This window comes from Meles meles, chromosome 9 (genome assembly GCF_922984935.1).
Source record: "Meles meles chromosome 9, mMelMel3.1 paternal haplotype, whole genome shotgun sequence".
NCBI lineage: Eukaryota > Metazoa > Chordata > Mammalia > Carnivora > Mustelidae > Meles > Meles meles.
In genome coordinates this window covers 83,002,188-83,022,546 of record NC_060074.1, presented here as the reverse complement: position 1 = coordinate 83,022,546, position 20,359 = coordinate 83,002,188, and the positions used below count along the sequence as shown (strand labels likewise).

At 34.2% G+C, this 20,359-nt stretch overlaps 1 protein-coding gene across 3 annotated transcripts in view; it reads left to right on the top strand.

Annotated features, from left to right (window-relative positions):
• The window catches only part of EPC2 (enhancer of polycomb homolog 2), a 114,808-nt gene that overhangs the window by 79,065 nt on the left and 15,384 nt on the right, over nt 1-20,359 (top strand). For 2 of the 3 annotated variants that reach the window (XM_046019323.1, XM_046019322.1), the window contains exons 4-8: nt 4,026-4,232; nt 11,750-11,898; nt 12,892-13,024; nt 15,302-15,493; nt 19,069-19,158. In XM_046019323.1, coding sequence (XP_045875279.1) covers nt 4,026-4,232; nt 11,750-11,898; nt 12,892-13,024; nt 15,302-15,493; nt 19,069-19,158 — 771 coding nt within the window. The remainder of the gene's footprint in view (nt 1-4,025; nt 4,233-11,749; nt 11,899-12,891; nt 13,025-15,301; nt 15,494-19,068; nt 19,159-20,359) is intronic. The other variant, XM_046019324.1, reaches the window with a different exon arrangement.

Sequence of the window (20,359 nt, the reverse complement as noted above, 5' to 3'; positions counted from 1 at the left end):
GTGGTGAAGCCTTCAGCTCTCTGCTCTGTAATTTGCTTTATTTCATTTCTCTAAGTAATAATTATTTAGTACTTGGGTGAACAAGAGAGATGACAGAAGTTCTGCCCTTGGGGAGCTTATTATCTAAGTGGGGAGACAGGATAAACAAAAAGCATTTGTGAATAATACAATTAACGATCTATGTATAATCAGTAAAATACCTATTTTACTTCTCTTTGCTCAGTGACAGGCTTTAAACCCTAAAGCCGAGTAGGCGCAGCATGATAGCACCTGCTTTCAGTAGTGTAGACAAAGGTGGAGGTTCATTTTAGGGACAAGGTAATGGTCCTGTTATTAGGACTAAGGATTAAAGATACCAAAGACTATTATCATTCTAAGTGCCTGAACTATGGGTTCCATGGTTTCTTTATTTTTCCTTTTTTGCAGCTGACATAGTAGCAGATCTCAAAGCAAGAAATCAAGTTTGTGGTTAAAGCAATATTTATTAGGTTGATAGAGAAGACATAAAAACAGACTGATCAGACTGATCACAGCCAAATGCTGTCATTATATAGTCCCCATTCATTTATTTTAATTGAGCTCTCCTTACTTCTTTGAACTCATCACCTTTAGTCTTTTGAATATACTTTATTCTTTTCTGATTTTTTAAATTATTTTCTGTGATCGTTCCTCATAATTGTCTTTTACTGAGTCCTTTCATTAATTTCTGCAAACATCAGAGTTTGTTGAAATTCTGTCCTTGGTCGTCTTGTCCTGTGTGTTTGGGGTTAATATCCCCTTAGCAAGGATTTTTGTGAGGGTAATAATACGTATATCCTTACACTTGACCTCCTTCTCAAACTCCAGGACATTTTTCTCTTTTTGTGCTTCCTGTTGGCATCTCCACCTAGGTGGTCCACAGACCTCTCAAGTTTACTTTTCTGACTTATTTTTTTTTTCTTAGCTCTCTTAACTACACATGATCCTGTATCATGTGTAGTTAAGAGAGTTAACTATAGTGACTCCCAAAATTCACAACGATGTGTTTTTTTGTCCCTTTTCCTTCAGTCCCTAAATTTTAATTTTAACTCTTCCTCGTGCACCAGTATATTCCTTGCATATTTCATCTTTAATTATCTCTTCTCTCATTTCTTCATTCTCTCGTTGCCCAAAAATATGCCAAGGCTCCCTTTTTCCAAGAGAACCCTTTCATTTGACCCCATCTTTCTCTATAAATTACCACCCTTTGTCTCTCCTTTTTGTTTTGTTTTTTTTCCCCCATCAGTTACATTTTTAAAAGGTTGACATGCTGTTCAACGTTTTTCTCTACTCTGGTGCATTTCAGTATACTGATTGCCCCCAGGTCACCAATGGCCTTCTCATTATCATCCATTCATTTCAGCCCATATCCTACTAAATATCCCAGTAGTAGTGGATGCTGTTGACCTCTACATTTCTAGAATCTTTTCTTCTTCTTTCTTCATCTCCTCTTCTTCTACCTCTTGTTGCTGTTTTCTTCAATATCTGTTCTCAGAAATTATACTTGTCTCTTAAGCTACCAACTCAAGCACTCCCAGGTGGAGTATTTTGTGGTTCTGTCTTAATGCACTAATACTGAGTTCTAAAGTTCTGACATTGTTCTCTCATTGTTTAAATTGTATTTGTCTTGCCTTGATTGTCATATTCTCAGTTTCTGTTGGTAGTAGTTTTATCTTGAAATTTTTTCCCTAATTTCCCCACAACCTATGTAACACAAAGATAGACTGATAGTAGTTGATTATTGTTTATTGCTTTACTGACTATATTTTTAAAACATTACTTTTTATACGTAGTTTATTCATTTATGTATTATAAATGTATTTCTTGAAATTGCTGAACCATGAATCTGTATGTAAACAAACTAAGTGATCCTTGTCCTCATGAAGCTAGTGGCAATCTAGAAGAAAAGTCCAGCTAGTGGAATAATTTTTTATTTCATCTCCAAGCCCCCAAAGTAAGTAAATCAAACAATTCAGAGGTATCTTGGAAATAATAACTTTTATCACTGACCTTTTTGTCAAGTAAATACTGGTTTCCACTGCTTTCTAGTAGAGAAAGTGCTGAATGGCAGAACTTTTTTCTTAAGATAGAAAAGTAGTAGGATTCTGATTCTGTGGATTTTTAATTGTGTCCTAATAATTTGGGACTACTTTATCTACAACTAGTTCTTACCCACTCAAATTGGTGCTATCAGCATGATGATAACGATACAAGTGATACTAAATGCCTTAGAATAACTAAAGATAATTTTAACAGAATGATTAAAACTCAATTACTCAGTAAAATAAAAATTTACTGTATAGCAACATGAAAACATCAGTAAACTGAGAAATATGGTTAACATTGGAAAGAAATGTCAGGATGTTTAATTGTAAACAGTGTATTGAATTCTTATTATCTGAGATATAAAGAGGGTACTTATCAACCAGGCAGAAGGACCTTTGTAGAAGGAGCAGAAAGCACCAGAGAAGGAAATCTGAGGCAGTGTTTTAATCCCCTTACATCTCCTGCAGGGAGAATAGGAAGCAGTATTATCCTGATAGTATTATGTAAGAATCTCACTACTGCTCTATGGCTTGATAGGAAGAAACCTATCCTCCTCCCCACTCTAAAGTTAAGGTATGTTCTTGATACCATTAGTGAAGGTTACATTTTATCAGAATGACCAAAGAGTTGAAGATGTGTAGCATATCACAGCATTGTTTCCCTTGGTTCCCAGGGCACACAAAAGCTTCCATGATGTTATGATGCTGTAAGCATGAGGCTGAATTTTATTAGATCCAGAAAGCTTGGTTCTTACTCTACCACTGGCACCGTATAGACCTTGAACTATTCCAGAGAACTTCTGCTAACAAAGGTGCCGGTTTAAAGTTGATATTTGGAAGTATTAGTTCTTTCGGTTTGATACCTTGTTCCAAGCTCTGGCCCACCACTTTAAAGACCCAAGTTACTCAGCCATTCAGATGAATTTAACATGACTTCACTGAGACATTGATTAAGCCAAACTGTGGCCACATAAAATTTTATTGCACTAAATGTAATCATTACATGGACTAGAGTACTTGAGTTGTCATTGTCAGTATATTCTCTTCCTGTGGCCAGTCTTGGCAACCAAATTATAATAAGAAACCAACTAATTAGCCCTGGTAATCACCATCATAGGACTGGAAGTCCAATGACTATTGCGTTTATTCCATGAAATTATACCAGTATGAGAAATCAGATTTATTTGGTGGATCATGCTATCTTCAGTTGACTTCATAACAACCATCAGATCAATTCCTATGTTGATCTTAGAGTTTCAGAAAGAAAATTTCCCCCTTCATTTCCAAGTTTTAGGAAAACATTTCTTAGGAGATATCTCAGTTTGTTTTAAAAACGAATCTTCATCTCCAAAATGATAAAAGTAAAAAGATTGGGATGCCCTTTACTGAGGTTTTCCAGTCTTAAAACTGGAGTCTTAAAGCTCCCATTATCTTTATCTAGATTTCACTGTAGATGGATATGATTAACCCATAATCCATTCTGCTAAAGCTGATCAATCTATTTTATCTTTACCAGCAGTAAAGAAATAGATATGACCAAGCAAATTTTTCCAAAACTTTGATTGAGATAGTCAACTTTATATGGACTGCATTGATAAAGAAGTGGATCCCTGAAATACCAGTGTGACAGTTCCTAGAGGAACCATCCTAGGATCACTGTTCAAGACATAACAACAGACTTAACTGGGACATAAATCTTCTCAACTGTTGTTCATTTAGGCTTCTTAAATATTTTAAGTTGTGGTACTTAGTATCTCTCAGAGCAAAGTATAATTTTTTAGATAAATCTTTTTACTAATAAATCCTTTATAAAATTCAAAATTGAATTGTGTTTTCTGCCATCATGATGTCTAGTCATAATTGTTAGACTGATGACATTTTTTTCTATAGGTATATATAGCTTAACTTTGATTTCTCTTTTTCAAACCTTATGATTGATGACAATTTGTATTTTTCATTTAGCTTGTAACACTTCAGGAAGCAAAACTGCTGCTAAATGAAGATGATTACCTTATTAAAGCTGTGTATGACTACTGGGTAAGAAAACGTAAAAACTGCAGGGGGCCGTCCCTCATTCCTCAGATAAAACAAGAGAAAAGAGACGGCTCTACCAACAATGACCCTTATGTTGCCTTTCGGAGGAGAACAGAGAAAATGCAAACTCGAAAGGTAATGTGCAAATTAGATTTAATTGAGTGTGCCTTAATAGTACTTAAGACCAATTTTTTTTCTGCTAATAACTTCAATAATTTTGAATGCCTTGAACATACAGGGGAGCTAATAACATTGTTAAACTTAATGTTAGAAATCCTGCTCTTCAGTAGCTTCCATCGGTCAGCTTCTGTTGGTATGATATCTAATACCCATGCTCTTTATAGGTCTGTTTATACCGTTTCAGACTTGAAATTGAAGTAGTAAAAGGAATTATATATCTTTATGTACCTCAGAAATTTGAGTTCTTCGGTAAATTATATATACATTCTATACATATCCTCTTAGGCAGCTTAAGAACTTATAGCTCCTTTGAAACCACATTCTAATTCTTGTAAATAAAAAATGGACTTTACTGCTTCTACCTACTGTGGGGTCATGAGAAGTAGGGAAAGTTCATTTTCAAGCCTATTCTGCCAATAGTCAAAAGTAACAGTGGAATGTTTTTCTTCTTTTCTGAGTTGTCCATTGTGGCAAATTTCAAATTGATGAACTTGTCCCCATCTGCCTTTCAGAAGCAGTATGAGCTGGAATTTTGAGAAAAAAAGGTCTCATATTGTAGAATGATATGGTATAGAGGAATCTGTTACTTCAGAGGGGGTATTCACTGTCTTCCATTTCTCATAATTAACAGTAAACACCATACATAGTAATACATTCTCTAACTCGCAAAAAATTGGAACATATAAATGTAAAAGCCATGAGTAATTGTGATTTGGAGGCAAAGCATTTTCTGTGGATTCCTGTTTCTCCTAACATTAAAAGCTTGTCATTGTCAGTTGTTAATGTAACAGCTGTGAAGCGTAACAGCTGCCAGGAATAGTGTATTTTAGGAGAAATTCTCCTACTGGTTAACAACCATTTTCTGTAAGTCTTCCTTGGATTTCCCAAGTGTAGATGACATACCCTAATCCAGGCTAAGTTTTCAATTTGGCATTTTAGTTCTTAGCTAAGGAAATCTAAGATACTTTATGAAGATTTAGCATCTTGCTTAGAAAAGACTAATGTGGGGTAAGTTTATAAATACAGACAATTGAACATGAGGAAGGAGAGGTTTATCTGAACCATTGAAAAATCTGAACTACCATCTGCTTTTTAAAAGAAATGTAATTGGGGCACCTGGATGACTCAGTCGGTCAAGCATCTGCCCTCAGCTCAGGTCATGATCCTCAGGTCTTGGGATCAACCCCTCTATCTCCCTGTTCAGCAGGGAGTCTGCTTCTCCCTCTGCCCCTGTACCTCCTCCTGCTCATGCTTTCTCTCTCAGATAAATAAGTAAAATCTTTAAAAGCAATGTAATTGATTCAGCTGTATTACAAAACATAGACTTTTAGCATTGTGTTTTGAAGGAAGAGTATCATTGGACTTCTTTTCGTGAGTGGGTACTTAAAATTAGCAGTATTTATTGACATGTAAAGAATATTCTAAATATTTAAATCTGCTTAATTCTTAAATAGGTTAAATCATTGTTTTCTAACCAGTGTATATTGAGAATTGCTAGACTGGGTTCATATGTTTAGGTACTTCACCATTGTGAATAACTACTAGCACTTTTTCCTGACACTGATTTCTACCCTTTCTTTTATCTGTTATTTTGATCTTCCTCTGCAGAGTGGTCCATTTTCTTTTCTGGTAGTCTTTTTATTCCTCTCTGTTTTCAGTTGTGGGACCAAGACCCCTTCATGCACACTAATACTGCTTAGAAATATTTATGTGTTTCAAAATGAGAAAGTTGGGAAAGCAGTCAACAGTAGATATCCCCAGGTGTTCCAGAGGTGGGCAAGCATGGGATATACAAAAATGAATACAGCTAACAATGGTTCTCTACTTTCTTTTCTGTTTCCACAAAATTGAATACATGTATATAGCTAGATATAAAGGTTCTAAAATAAAGGACTTCTGAAATATTTTCTTGGCAGTCTAGAATTTAGTTTTAGTTCACTAAACTAATACTTAATTTGCGAGTGCTTAAGTACTTAAGGACATTCTTAAATGAGACAGTCTTAAGGCACCAGTATGTCTGAAAGCACTGATTGGAAGGTCTTGAATCAGCATGTGTGTTTAATATGTTTAACCCCATTGATACAACTGTTAACAACTGCACTTTCTCTCCTCCCTCTGTGTGGCCCAGAATAAACAAGATAGACAGGAAAGGAAACTCAGAGTAGTTGTTCTCAGTCTGGCTGCATATGACAGTCTCCTGTGAATTATCCTTGGTTATAAAAAGATCTGTAGTTAATTCTAAAGTGCAACAATTTAAAAGCGAAAAAGTGCAGCAGTTTGAGAACCACTTCCTAGAGATTTGGCAGTAGGTCAGAACTATAATATGTAACTGGGAACAGGGAGAAAAGAGTTGGTCCAGAGCAGAGACTGTTGTGAGGACAGATAAAGAAAATGAGTGGATTTGAAAACAGGGTTAGGGCCATCTTAAAAGCATGGGGAAAATGTCAGTATGAACTCACTGTTTTTATAGAGAGAGAGTCAGAAATAGATGTGGATCTGTGCATGTATATGTACCTATACATATTACAGGTGTATCTCTTAGTTTTGTATGCTGAGAGGGTCTAGAAGCAATGATGCTGAGCATGCCTACTATGTAGATCATGATTTTTAAATATCATTTTCCATTTTCTTAGGAAAATGGTGTTTCCTGGTTGAGGGCTAGGAAATATAAGGATAAGCTTGGAACATTCTGCTATGCCAGAAAGTAAGACTGTTGATTGAAGATTAAGGAATGTTGGACCGATCTCAGATGGCCTGAAGAGGCAGCTTGAAGGGGAACTCTACTAGCCAGATGTGGGACAGTTCTAAGTGTCAATATAAATAAAGTAATGAATAACCCATAGAGTATAAGTAACCCATGAGTCCATACTGATATAAATAGATGGATGGATGGATGGATGATTGGTAGATGGATTGACTGATAAAAGAGAAGGGAACACTTTTCCTTAACAGTAGAATTTTACCTTCGAGTGTCAGTGGAATGAGGAAGTTTGAAAATCGCCATTTGGCAACCATGATAGTAATAATAATAATAATAAAATGTTGGGAGGAAATTTGATGAGAAACAAGGTACATAGTCGTACAGCATACTTTCTAATTAAAAAAGGAAAAAGCAGTTATTTGAAGAAACCTGATAGGCACCATCTTAATCAAGTGAACAAAGTTACCATCAACAGTAAGGAGACAAATAAGTATCATTTAACTCCTGATATAGGAGAGGGATACAATACCACTTATGTGATAATCCTATTAAGAAAATATAACCTGATTTTAATTATGGAGAAGCAGCAAAGACACCCAAATTAAGGAACATCCCTACAAATGAGTGGCTTCTATTCTTTAAAAATATCAAGATCATGGGGTGCCTGGATGGCATGGTCAGTTAAGCAGCCACCTCTAGGTTTCAGCTAAGATTGTGATCTTAGGGTTGTGGGATGGAGCCTTGTGTCAGGCTCTGCACTCAGTGTGGAGTCTGCTTAAGACTCCTCCCTCCCCACATAAATAAATAATTCTTTTTAAAAAATGTCAAGGTCGTGATCACTGTAGAAAGACAAAGGAACTATTCCAAATCATAGGAAATTAAAGTGACATGACAACTAAGTATATTTGTAATCCTGAATCAGATCCTAGACCAAGAAAAAATTTGATGTTATGATTGAATTTAATAATAAAAATTGTCCTGCTAATGTCCTTCATAGCAACAATTATGTAGACATATTAAAAATGTATTTAACAGGGGCGCCTGGGTGGCTCAGTGGTTTAAGCTGCTGCCTTCGGCTCAGGTCATGATCTCGGGGTCCTGGGATCGAGTCCCGCGTCGGGCTCTCTGCTTGGCGGGGAGCCTGCTTCCTCCTCTCTCTCTCTCTCTCTGCCTGCCTCTCTCCTTACTTGTGATCTCTATCTGTCAAATAAATAAATAAAATCTTTAAAAAAAAATGTATTTAACAATTATATTTGTTGTCAAAAAGGACATTAGTGGGATAATTAGTGAAATATGAATAAAGTCAATGTTAATCTCCTGATTTCAAAACTAGTATTGGTTATATAAGAGAGTATCACTGTTTCTATAAAGTCCATATTAAAGTGCTTAGGGATGAAGGGGCAGTATATATTCAACTAGTCTCAAAAAATTTTTTTAAATATGACTACTAATTTTACATATTTGTGTATGTGTTTTTTTTTTTTTTAGATTTTTATTTTTTATTTATTTGACAGAGAGAGATCACAAGTAGATAGAGAGGCAGGCAGAGAGAGAGAGAGAGGGAAGCAGGCTCCCTGCTGAGCAGAGAGCCCGATGTGGGACTCGATCCCAGGACCCCGAGATCATGACCTGAGCCGAAGGCAGCGGCTTAACCCACTGAGCCACCCAGGCGCCCCTATTTGTGTATGTGTTTATGTGTGTGTGTGTGTGTGTGTATATCTTAGTCCATTTAGGCTATTGTAACAAAAATACCAGAGACTGAGTTTTTTAAACAACAAATACTTCTTTGTCACAGGCCTAGAGGCTAGGAGGTCTGAGATACAGGTACCAGCAGATTCAGTGTGTGGTGAGGGCCTACTTCCTGGTTCAGAAGTCATCTTGCTGTGTCTTCACATGGTGGAAGGGGAAGAAAGCTTTCTGGGATCTCTTTTATAAGCATACAAATCCATTTGTGAGGATTCCAACCTCATGACCTAATCACCTCCCAGAGGCCCTTCCTCTGAATCACATCACATCTAGGGCTTGGAGTTTCAACATGAATTTTCAGGGGACACAAACGTTTAGTCCATAATAGTGTAGATTAAATAATATGCATACATATATACATAGAGATAAAGCAAATGTAAAATAATAACATTTAGGCAATCTGGATGAAGATGTATAGGAATTCTTGATACTGTTTTATAACTGTAAATCTGAAATCATTTCAAAATAAAAGAAAGAAAAGACAGGGCTAAAGAAAGGAAAAATTAAAAAGGGTAGTTATTTGGGTCTAAAGAGAGCGGGAAATGACTGGTTAAGACAGGGCAAAAGCCTGTAGGCCACAAGGAACACTTAGTGAAGAGGAGGGTAATCTTAAAAGATTCTGGTGCACTTTTGAATATTGTTGAGGTGGGATGTGGCCTTGTATTATTAGTCATCTTTGAATCTGTCTCATTATTACTAGACTTCAAGCCTTTTGAGGGTAGGGGACCTGTACAGTACTCTATACAGGGAGACACTTTAATATTTGCTCTTGGTCATGTTAATTTTATTTCAGTTGGAAGGTATTATTGCTGCCTGCTTGCCAAAAATTTTTGCTCAAAACTGTACTTTAGATTTTGCCTTTTCTTATGTAGTACTAGAAGGAGGGGAGAAGATTAATTTCCTTTTGATAAGGTAAGAGACTGACTTATTAACATAGCATTTTAAAATACAAGTATGTAGTACCTTCATAGGACTTGGTTTAAGTTATGATTTATAGGTGATGATTAATTTTCAAATGCAAGAAACACACAAAAGAGAGTAAAACTTTGAGTCTCTCTCAAGTTTTATTTTCTCCTTTATAATCCTCTAGTATGAAACCTGGCTTCAGGTTCATTGTAATGTCATATTACGTTCTTTTTTAACCACTCTTAACATACTTGATCTTGACAATAGAGGAGAGGAGCAATACAAAAGATTTGGTTAATATTTACAAGTAATTTTTCACATCAAATCAATTAGGATATGCTCATAAATCCTGATTTCTTAAACTGTTCAAATTGTCATAACAGGTATTTATAAATTCTTTCTTCCAGAATATATTCCATATCTGCTTTGCTCTTAACAAGCACACTAAATATTTGTGATCTTTGCTTGATGAAGTGACAACAGCTTTTACTCCTGCAGAGTTTGTGTCCCTAGTAGTCATCTCTTTAATATATTGGGGGTTTTTTTCTTTCAAGGTTTTATTTAAATTCTAGTTAGTTAACATATAGTATAGTATTAGTTTCAGGGGTAGAGTTTAGTAATTCCTCGCTTATATATAACACCCAGTGGTCATTACATCAAGTGCCCTCCTTAATCCCCATCACTCAGTTACCCCATATTCCACCCACCTTCCCTCCAGGAACCCTCAGTTTGTTCTCTGTAGTTAAGAGTCTCTTATGGTTTGACTCCTTCTCTGTTATTTTATTTTTCCTTCCCTTCCCCCATGTTCATCTATTTTGTTTCTTTAGTTCGATATATGAGTGAAATCATAGGGTATTTATCTTTCTCTCACTGACTAATTTCACTTAGCATAGTACACTCTAGTTCCATCCATGCCATTGCAAGTGGCAAGATTTCATTCTTTTTTGTGGTGAGTAATATTTCATTTTATATATGTATATATAGAAAGAGAGAGAGAGACACACACACACACACACACACACATCCTTTATTCATTCATCAGTCTACGGACATGTGGGCTTTTTCCATATTTTGGCTATTGTGGATAGTGCTCTTACAAACATTGAGGTACATGTGCCCCTTCAGATCACTATTTTTGTATCCCTTGGGTAAATACACAGCAGTGCAATTGCTGGATCATAATGTCATATTGAGTTATTAACTCAAGGGTGGAAAGATTGTGTGAGTGCAGTCTGGCTGGATACATAGAATAAGAGTAAGATATATAGAATAATAAGATACATAGAATAAGGTCTGTTTTTAAGCAAATAGTTCCATGCCTAATATAAATATTCTGTAGTTATTTGATTAAACAAAATATATTAACTGTAACTTTCATAGGCAGATAGATGCTGCTAATTACAACTGAGCTTTGTCTAATTACTAAGCAGGACTTTCACTCTGAGTTGTTAATTAAATCTTCTTAAGAAGTAGGAACTTCTTAACAATACTCCAAAATTCAGAGTTTTCACTTGGTTTTTGCCCTGCAATGAGAGGTGTTAATTACTTTGAAACATAATTATTACATTCCTTGAGATGCTTTATATCCGACTTTCAGTTTTATATCTTGAGTTTCTGAGTGGTTTTGCTTGTCAAGGCAAGTGTTTATATTGTGGTATATTGAACCTTCCAGCCCACAATTACAAAGCTGGATGGATGGATAGAAACCCATTTTGGCAATTTTTAGGTAACCTTGATTTGACAGAACTGTTTCTCTCTGTCACTGGAAAATACCTTGCATCAGTTTGAATGGACTACATTTTCTGGTACACTAGGTTTGGTTTCAGGCAGACTTAAAATTTTGTTTACATTGGAATGATCCCTTCTGTTCCATCTTTTCAACAATGGGCAACATTTTTTTTTTAATATTTGAGAACTGTTTGCTTATACTTCTATTTTCAGAGTTAAGTAGGTAGGTTCTCTTATGTAGTTGCTGTTTAAGATGATTTTTTACATTTAACACTTTTAACATTTTGCTTTTATGGAGCATATTTGGATCTCATCAAAGATTCTGTTGAATGAAATGGAAATGTGGATAAGTGGATTAATTGTTTATTTTTCTAAAATTTATTTCCAATAGAATCGTAAGAACGATGAAGCTTCTTATGAAAAGATGTTGAAGTTGAGACGAGAGTTTAGTAGAGCCATAACAATTTTGGAAATGATTAAGAGAAGAGAGAAAACAAAACGAGAACTATTGCACTTAACCTTAGAAGTTGTGGAAAAAAGGTAACATTGCTACTATTATATACTAATCACAGCTTTAGCCAGATGTTGAGTAAAATATAACCAAACGGTATGTTTTGTTTTGTTTTTTTTGCCTAGCTTTAGAACAATTGGAATAGATTCTCAAATTCTACATTTTTTGAAGGATTCATGTGTTACTATTTTTTTTTTTAAAAAAACTAGATTATCAGTTTGGATTTCAAATTTGTGTGTAATATGTATAGCTCCTCTAAGACACTTAATTTTTTTTTTTTTTCCAGAATCATTGAATTTTATTTAGAAAAGAACCTGGGGGTCATTTTGACCATTCTTTTTATTTAAGTTTCCTTTAAAATTTGAGGGAAATGAATTTTTAGATGATTTTATTTTCTGACTAGGTAGTAAGCATTTTTTGTTTCAGTGCATTTTAACAATGTGTTCTCCATGGAGCACCTGGGTGGCTCAGGCATCCAGCTCTTAATTTCAGCTCAGGTCATAATCTCAGGGTCCTGGAATCAAGCACCCCTCAGCAGAGGACTCCATGTTCAACAAGGAGTCTGCTGGAGATTCTCTCTCTGTTTTTTGCCTCTGTGCTCCCCCTTCCTGTGTGCACTCTATCTTTAGAATGGATAAATCTTTAAAAAAAAAAAATGTGTCTCTAATATAATAGTCATTTTCCTATATAGTTAAATAAACTATATTAAACCTAACAGTTTTATGTGATTCGTGAGGTAAGCATTCTAAACATCATTTCCCAGTGTTTGAAAATATTAAATATGTGAGAAATTTGTCTTTTGTGTTCCTTCAGAGATTCAGAGATTCTTTGGGGTTTTTTGGTTGGTTGGTTTTTGCTAAATCCCAAATATGAGCTGCTTTATTCCTGTAAGTTTTCTCTTTTAAGAATAATCTGATTAATTGTTGATTCTATTTGATTAGTTGTGTTCCAGTTCATTGCAATATCATTGTTTTTATTTTTAAACTATAAAACATTTTCTTATATTTTGTTACCTTTCCAAGATATCATTTGGGAGACTATGGTGGTGAAATCCTTAATGAAGTGAAAATCAATAGATCAGACAAAGAGTTATATGCCACTCCAGCAACTCTTCATAATGGAAATCATCACAAAGTCCAAGAATGTAAAACTAAGGTGAATATCTTCTGGGGAGAAGCCCATATGGTAATATTGATCAATTACTAGTTTCATCAGTTGTCTTAGTATACTTTGGTTAAGGAAAAACATAATTAACATGCGTTGTTTTTACTATTTGCCAAGCACTTGCTAGGAATTTTTACGTACAGATTAACTCATTAATCCTTACAGCAGCCCTTTGACACAGATTTTAACCCCGTATGACTTCTAGATCGTATAGCTGATAAGGGGCTGATTCAAGGTTTAGGTCCAGGTCTAACAACAAAAAACTGTATGCTTTTCACTATGCTATCTGCTTCCCTACAGAATATGGGTAAATTAAAGTCTACTTCTTATCACTAGCCTTAACAAATCCTGTGTTGGAGTGGCAGGCATCAAAATCTTAAGATTAAAGCTTTCTTCATTGAGACTATTGAAAGTTACTCTTATTTTCATCATCACTTCCAGAACCAGCATTTATCAACTGCTATTTAGTTGGAGTGATTTGAAGAAGTCCTATAACATCCAAATCCTGTTTTCTTCCTAATGGAAAGATCTAGACTCCATGATTATTTTAGTCTCATAGACTTTGAGGAATTTTATTTATTCAGGATTCATGTGGTACATTAATTAAAGTACTCAATTGAGAAATAATAAAAATTAATAAAACTTTAAGGAGTTTAGTTTTAAATAAGAAAAAAGTATTGACTGAGTATTTAGATAGAGCTTTCTATGTAGCAGGATTTAAAAAGCAACATAGGGTGTTTGTGGAAAATTCATCTTTTAAAAAATGTACACAATTCTTATTTTTCATGGGTTCATTCTTAAAGGTCAAAGAAGAATGTGGAGCAGGAAGACTCCTCCTTTTATTCAACTGATGTCAATTTAAACACCAAAGTTCTTTCTTATTCATCACAGGCATCTTGCCCACCTACCTGATTCTTTTTCAATCACACTTGCCTCTATAGCCAAAAATTTACCAGTGCAATAAATGTAATTTTTTTTCTAAGTTATTTTTTAAATCCATTTTATATAAACTAATGCTTTTTTCAGGTATATGATCGATAGGCATAGAATATGAAATCTCAACCTGAAATTACTGACAGAATAAGCTTTTATTATATATTAATTCCTATTTTAGATTACTTGTAAGAATAAACACTCACCCTGTTTACTAGTGTTAGAGATAGGGTCGCATCCATTGTTGCTCTACCTCATTATACAGAGATAACTGTATTTGCTTGGTCGCACATCCTACCTTAAAATATAGGCAGTTTCTAAGAGGTAGGAGTTTTCTTTTTGATGTCATAGCTCTACCATTGTATGAGACTTAGCTATATCACTAAATAATTTGCTATTTAAGCAGCACTTTCATTGTGTATACGATTTTTGACCCTGCAGTAGTTTTTTTTTTTTTTTTTTTGGTTTTCCATTTTATTTATTTTTTCAGCGTAACAGTATTCATTCTTTTTGCACAACACCCAGTGCGACCCTGCAGTAGTTTTAACAAAAATGTGGACTACATGGAAAATGTAGAACTTCCTATATATTTTTTCCCTTTCATATTGCTTGTACTTTGGTGCTTAGAATAATCATTTTCAAACTTTTAAAGTAGTGAATCCCTACTTATTAAACAGAATACTGTTATGTTAAAATGCATAGAAACAGAACTTCTCCGCTGAGGAGTGGAGAGCAAGGGGGGCTGGAAACCTACCCCATCAGTCAGTTTCTTGCCAAATGGCCTCTCAAGTACTGTCACAGAACTCTGGGGTACTTGAGAACAGTTTGATTATTGTTCAGTGAAGGCAGTACATATGCATTCTAAAAAAGTAAAAGTTTTTTTTTTCTAGTTAATAAACTTATTTTTCCTCAAAAAAATTACTAGCTGCAAATTGGAAATAAGTGTAGAAATAAATTAATGATTTTATAATCTAATTCAAGTTATTTGAAAAATAAAGTTCATTATCATTAATACAGTGGATTTAAATAAAATTGAATTTAAGTACTTTTAAATGCTTGCATAATAATAGAGCAATTTTTAAAAATCACTAACATCTTAAAGTATAAATAACAATATAAAAAACAAATTAAGTACCATTATGATTTTTAATCACAACTTGCAAAAAGTAAAACATTTTTCAATTTATGATCACATAATTTTTGCATACTAAAAACAGTAAATAAAATCACCTCCTGGGTAAAAATGTATGTTTTTCAAAGAGCAGTATAGTTTTTCATGATTTCTAAAATGATTTTCATTTCTTCCTTTTGGGGGAAAAATCGTCATGTAAACAGCACCCTCATCATTTGTCTTTGAAAGAAGAGGCTTCTGATGTGGTTCGTCAAAAGAAGAAGTACCCAAAGAAGCCTAAAGCAGAGGCTTTGATAACATCTCAGCAACCCACTCCTGAGACATTGCCTGTGATCAATAAGAGTGATATTAAGCAATATGACTTTCACAGCTCAGATGAAGATGAATTTCCACAGGTGCTTGTTTTAAAACTATTTTAAAGACATTTCCTTTTAGTCTTTTATATTGCTATATTTTAAAACATGATTGACCTCTTAGTTTTGATTCTTATTTTCTTCACCTAATGTTATATAGCATATATACATTTTCCACATTATTTATGTGGCCACTGAAATGATATTTACTTTCCATTATTTTCTATCAGTTGGGTAGAATTTATTCTCTTGGAGCATTTAGGTGGTTTTCAGTTTTACTTTTATAAAAGTGAACATTACTATTCTTTCCCCCTACATTTAAAGTAGACTATTAGAGGGGCGCCTGGGTGGCTCAGTCATTAAGCATCTGCCTTCGGCTCAAGTCATGATCCCAGAGTCCCACTCCCTCTGTTGTGTTCCCTCTCTCACTGTGTCTCTCTCTATCAAAAAAATAAATAAAATCTTTAAAAAAAAAAACACTATTAGAAATGGATTATCAATATTTTAAGATAGTTAATACATAATTGTAAATATTCACCAATAATAATTCCCCCTTTTTTTTTAAACTATATTCCACCAGCATTTTATTTTATAACTTCTAATGTAAATTTTGCTGCTTTGTTTGGCGATAACCATTTAATTTTAAAGATTAAGAAGAACTGATTCAAGTTGTAAATTGTGAAGACAGTTCTTTGGTTTATATTGCAACAGTTTATAGCAAAGTGTTTGCTATATATTTTAAAAATCTTAATTTTACTTTCACAAGTGCTATTTTTAAAACAAGACCTTTGTATATTAAAAGATCAATTTTAAAAGATAAACATATATTTATAGTTTAGCACCTTGTCTAGCAATATCCTTTTCTTTTTTCTTTTCTATATGGTATAGGCAACGTAAAGAGAATGCTATATAACAAATACATACTATTATATTTTAACACTTTTGCTTCATTGCTCTAAAAGAAAAAAACTTTTAAACCAACATTACATATATATCTGGAAGCAAGATTGTCTATAAAACAGTTTATGGTCGTAACTATTTAAAATCTGGAGTTTACATGAAAGGGTAAAATGTGTCCCCTTTGAGTAGATTATGTATTTTTTTTATTCTTCTATCACTAATTTATAGATAATATTTTAGTATTTATCTGGATTGTGACAAATGCACAAAGGTATGTTTAATTTAGTACACTCTTGAAAAGCACTTAGGGAAATAATCCGTTACTTTTGTCAAAGGATCATCCAGTTAGACTCAGTGCTTTGAAGAGCCATAGGACATAGCCATTTTGAAGGAATGAGGAAGTAATGTCCTAATAAATAGTAGTTTTCCATATAGAAAGAGTAGGGAGGGGCTCTAGGTAGGGGGAACAGCATATGAGTGAAAACATTGCTGAAGCATAAAATGCAAAGGAGAAGAGAGTTTGAACAGAATGATGCTTGGAGTAGTAGCCGGGTGGCAAATGGCTTCTACTACATTAAATATACTGGGACATTATTAAAGAATTTTAAATAATAATATGACATGGTTTCTTATAATATCAGTAATAGCCTTATGTTGGTAGTACTCAGAAGAGCTTACATAGTTTTGCTTTAGACACCCAGCCCTTTAAGAATGACACATGTGATATTATGACCTCTAGAAACTTTTCCTTTCTTGCTGTAATAAGTCCATCACATTAATGGTAGGGCACACTCACATGCTAATCGTACATTCCTCATGCATTTAAGGAACCTTTGTTTCTGTTCTGAATTCTTGTGTTTATTCATATCATACCCAGCCCTCAGACCCACATGAAAATTTCAAAATTTTTATTGTATTTTGAAACTTTTAGGTTCCTCTCTGTCCTTATACTAGATCTTTAAAAACCCTCATTAATTTTTATAATGATATCCTCTTGTTACTAAAAAGTAAGTATTTACCTACATAATTGGACATCATTCAGTGAGCAGCTATTTAGGATGTAGCTCTTATAAAATCAGGATTTTATTTCTAAAAAGATGATTAAAATAATCATATGTATTCTTCTTTGCCCAGTAAGCAAGGAAGAAAGGAATAAGGAGCCTTAAGGGAACAAACATTTTAGCTTAAGACTTACCCAACTGATTTGCAGCAGAGCAGAATTTAAAATCCTATCTTTTCTTAGTCACACTTCTGATTCTCCTAATATCAACTCTCTCTTCTTATGTCTCAGACCAAATTCTGGAATCCAGTCCTGGGGAATGGTGGTCGGGACAAAGGGGTGGTATGCTTTATGCAAAGAATTTTTAAGACTTTGTAACCCTTCCCTGTGTGTAGTTTAGAAGAGGTAGATGATCTGCAAAGGAACCAAAATATAAAATTCACATTTGAGATTTCCTTTCAAATTTGAGGTTTGGGGCTTTTTTCCCTGGGAAGAAGAATCAGCCCCAGCTTACCGTTTCTATGTCTCCCCCTTAGGGATGGTGGAGGTATATTGGAACCTCAAACAAATGCCTTTCTCCCCTGGATGACCCTGCTCAGTGGTAATTACCACAGTTTGGAAATAATGTGGAGACACATTTTTCCTCTCAAAATAGGAAGAGAGGGATTTGTGAGGTTCAGAATTTGCAAATAAATATGGTTGAGCCAGCGTTGTCAGAAAAAGAGATGTACTCCAAAGTGAAATTACGAGACTGCTGAAACTTAAGTACCAAAACTTTTTTTTTTTTATTTTAACCATCATGGGTAGAAGTTTATCTAACCATATTATTTCTCTGCTGTATCAGAGTATATTTGTATATCATTCAATCCATTTTTATGACATTTATAAAGTTTGTTCTAATGGATCAGTTGCCCCAGGGGTCCACTCACATTATATCGGGATATTTAATCTAAGATCACAAGATTCTAGGTAGAATATATGACAGCTTTTTGGAAGTCTTTATTTTTTCTTTTGCTGTCAGGTTGTGGGCTTATCACTTCTCTCTGCAGCTAGTCTGCAAGAGGGAAGTCTCCTTTCCTCTTCTGATTTTCTGCTTCTGATCTGCCAAGTTTAAAAAGTGATTTTACTAAACTGTGTGCTTGAAACTAATATTACATATGTTAACTAACTAGAATTCAAATAAAAACTTTTTTAAGAAGTGATTTTTTTTTTTTTTTTAATGAGTAGGGAAATAAGGAATTCCCTTTGAGAAGAACTGTATGACCCGTAGTGTCTTTGAGGGGAGCACGGTTCCTAAGCCATTTTTTGCTTCCTAGTTTTTGGCTTTATTACAGAGAGAGAAAGTTACTGCATAAAAATACATCTACCTGTGGGTGAAGCATAACTGTCAAAAATAAATTATGTATGGCCGCATATTATTTACAAAATATAAATGGAATATATTAAAAACTACTAATTCTTAAGTACTTACATGTTCAGAAGCAATTACACAATACCGTGTTGACTTTCCTGCAAGAGCTAATCTATCCCAAGTAATCATGTTTAACCACAGAAAATCTGTGCTAGTCTTTATTTGGGAGAATTTACTGCCTGCTATATGAACTATAGGAGTGATTCACTGTTTGTGGTCAGATTCTGATTTTAGACCATTACAAAGATTGATCTGTTGTTGGCTTTTGAATTCCTAAATGGAATGTATCATGCCTCTTTTTTCTAGGTACCATCCCCTGTATCAGAACCTGAAGAAGAAAATGATCCTGATGGTCCCTGTGCTTTCAGGAGGCGAGCAGGATGCCAGTATTATGCTGTAAGAACTTTGTTTTTATAGTGTTTTTGTGGACTGGAATTAATAGGTAACTCTTGTCAAGGTAATTTAGTCTTAATGTGAAAACGGGAAGTCTATCAGCATTTTTTATGTACTATCCCCTATACACATACCAGTAAAAGATGCTCAGAGGTACTGAATCCTTTCAGAAGATAGTAAAAATATCAGAATCCTTTACTTGGAAATTAATAATTTAAAATTCCAAATTTTAGAGATTTAGTTTTACTTTGGGCTTTAATTGTAGCTTCGTTTTAAGATTTATTATTTATTTGAAAGAGAAAGTGTGTGTGTGCACCCGCGGGCAGTCAGGGAAGGGCAAAGGGAGAGAGAATCCTGAAGCAGACTCCCTGCTCAGCACGGAGCCTGATGAGGGCCTCCATCCCATGACCCTAAGATCATGACCTGAGCCAAAATCAAGAGTTGGCCACTTAACCAACTGAGCCACGCAGATGCCCCAAAATTTTGATTGTTGCTGCTTATTAAAGTTTATTTTAGGCAAGTCCATCTTGTGCATATATACCAAGTGAGGATCAAACATAAAAGAATCGTTTTTAGACTTTCCTCATAGCAATATCTTCTATAATAATTATATTCAAACATTTTGACACACTTAGAAATTGGTTTGTGCTAGTAAGTCAAGTTTTGGTACAGCATTATGTCAGGAATGACCCTCACTCCCAAATGCTCAGGTTTTCAGAAAAGGTATAGCTAATTATAATTAGCTATAATTATAATAATTATAATAATTATATAATATATATTTATATTATATATAATATAATTATATATTATATATAAATATAAAATATATAATTATATAATAAATATAATAATTATAATTAATTATAGAATTACACGGATAGCTTTCAGATACGATTGCAGAGCCCATTTGTCTTGCTTCATTTATGGTAACATCTACACTTCCAGCCTTTCAGAGTGTGTGCATGTGTGTGTGTAGTGTAGAAGAGGTAGAAAGTTATTTGCAAGTTACACTAATGAGAGAGCGAGAAAATTATTATTAAATGGTAGAGAAATGTTAAGGCCCAGAAAAATAAAGAAGTGTCAGCCTGACCCATACATGCTTTAAGTACAATTTTCGGTTCAAAAAAATTTTCCTTCTGACTTCTCTCAATAGGAAGCCTGTGAATTACAAACTTTAATATCTCTACTTTTTTTTTTTTTT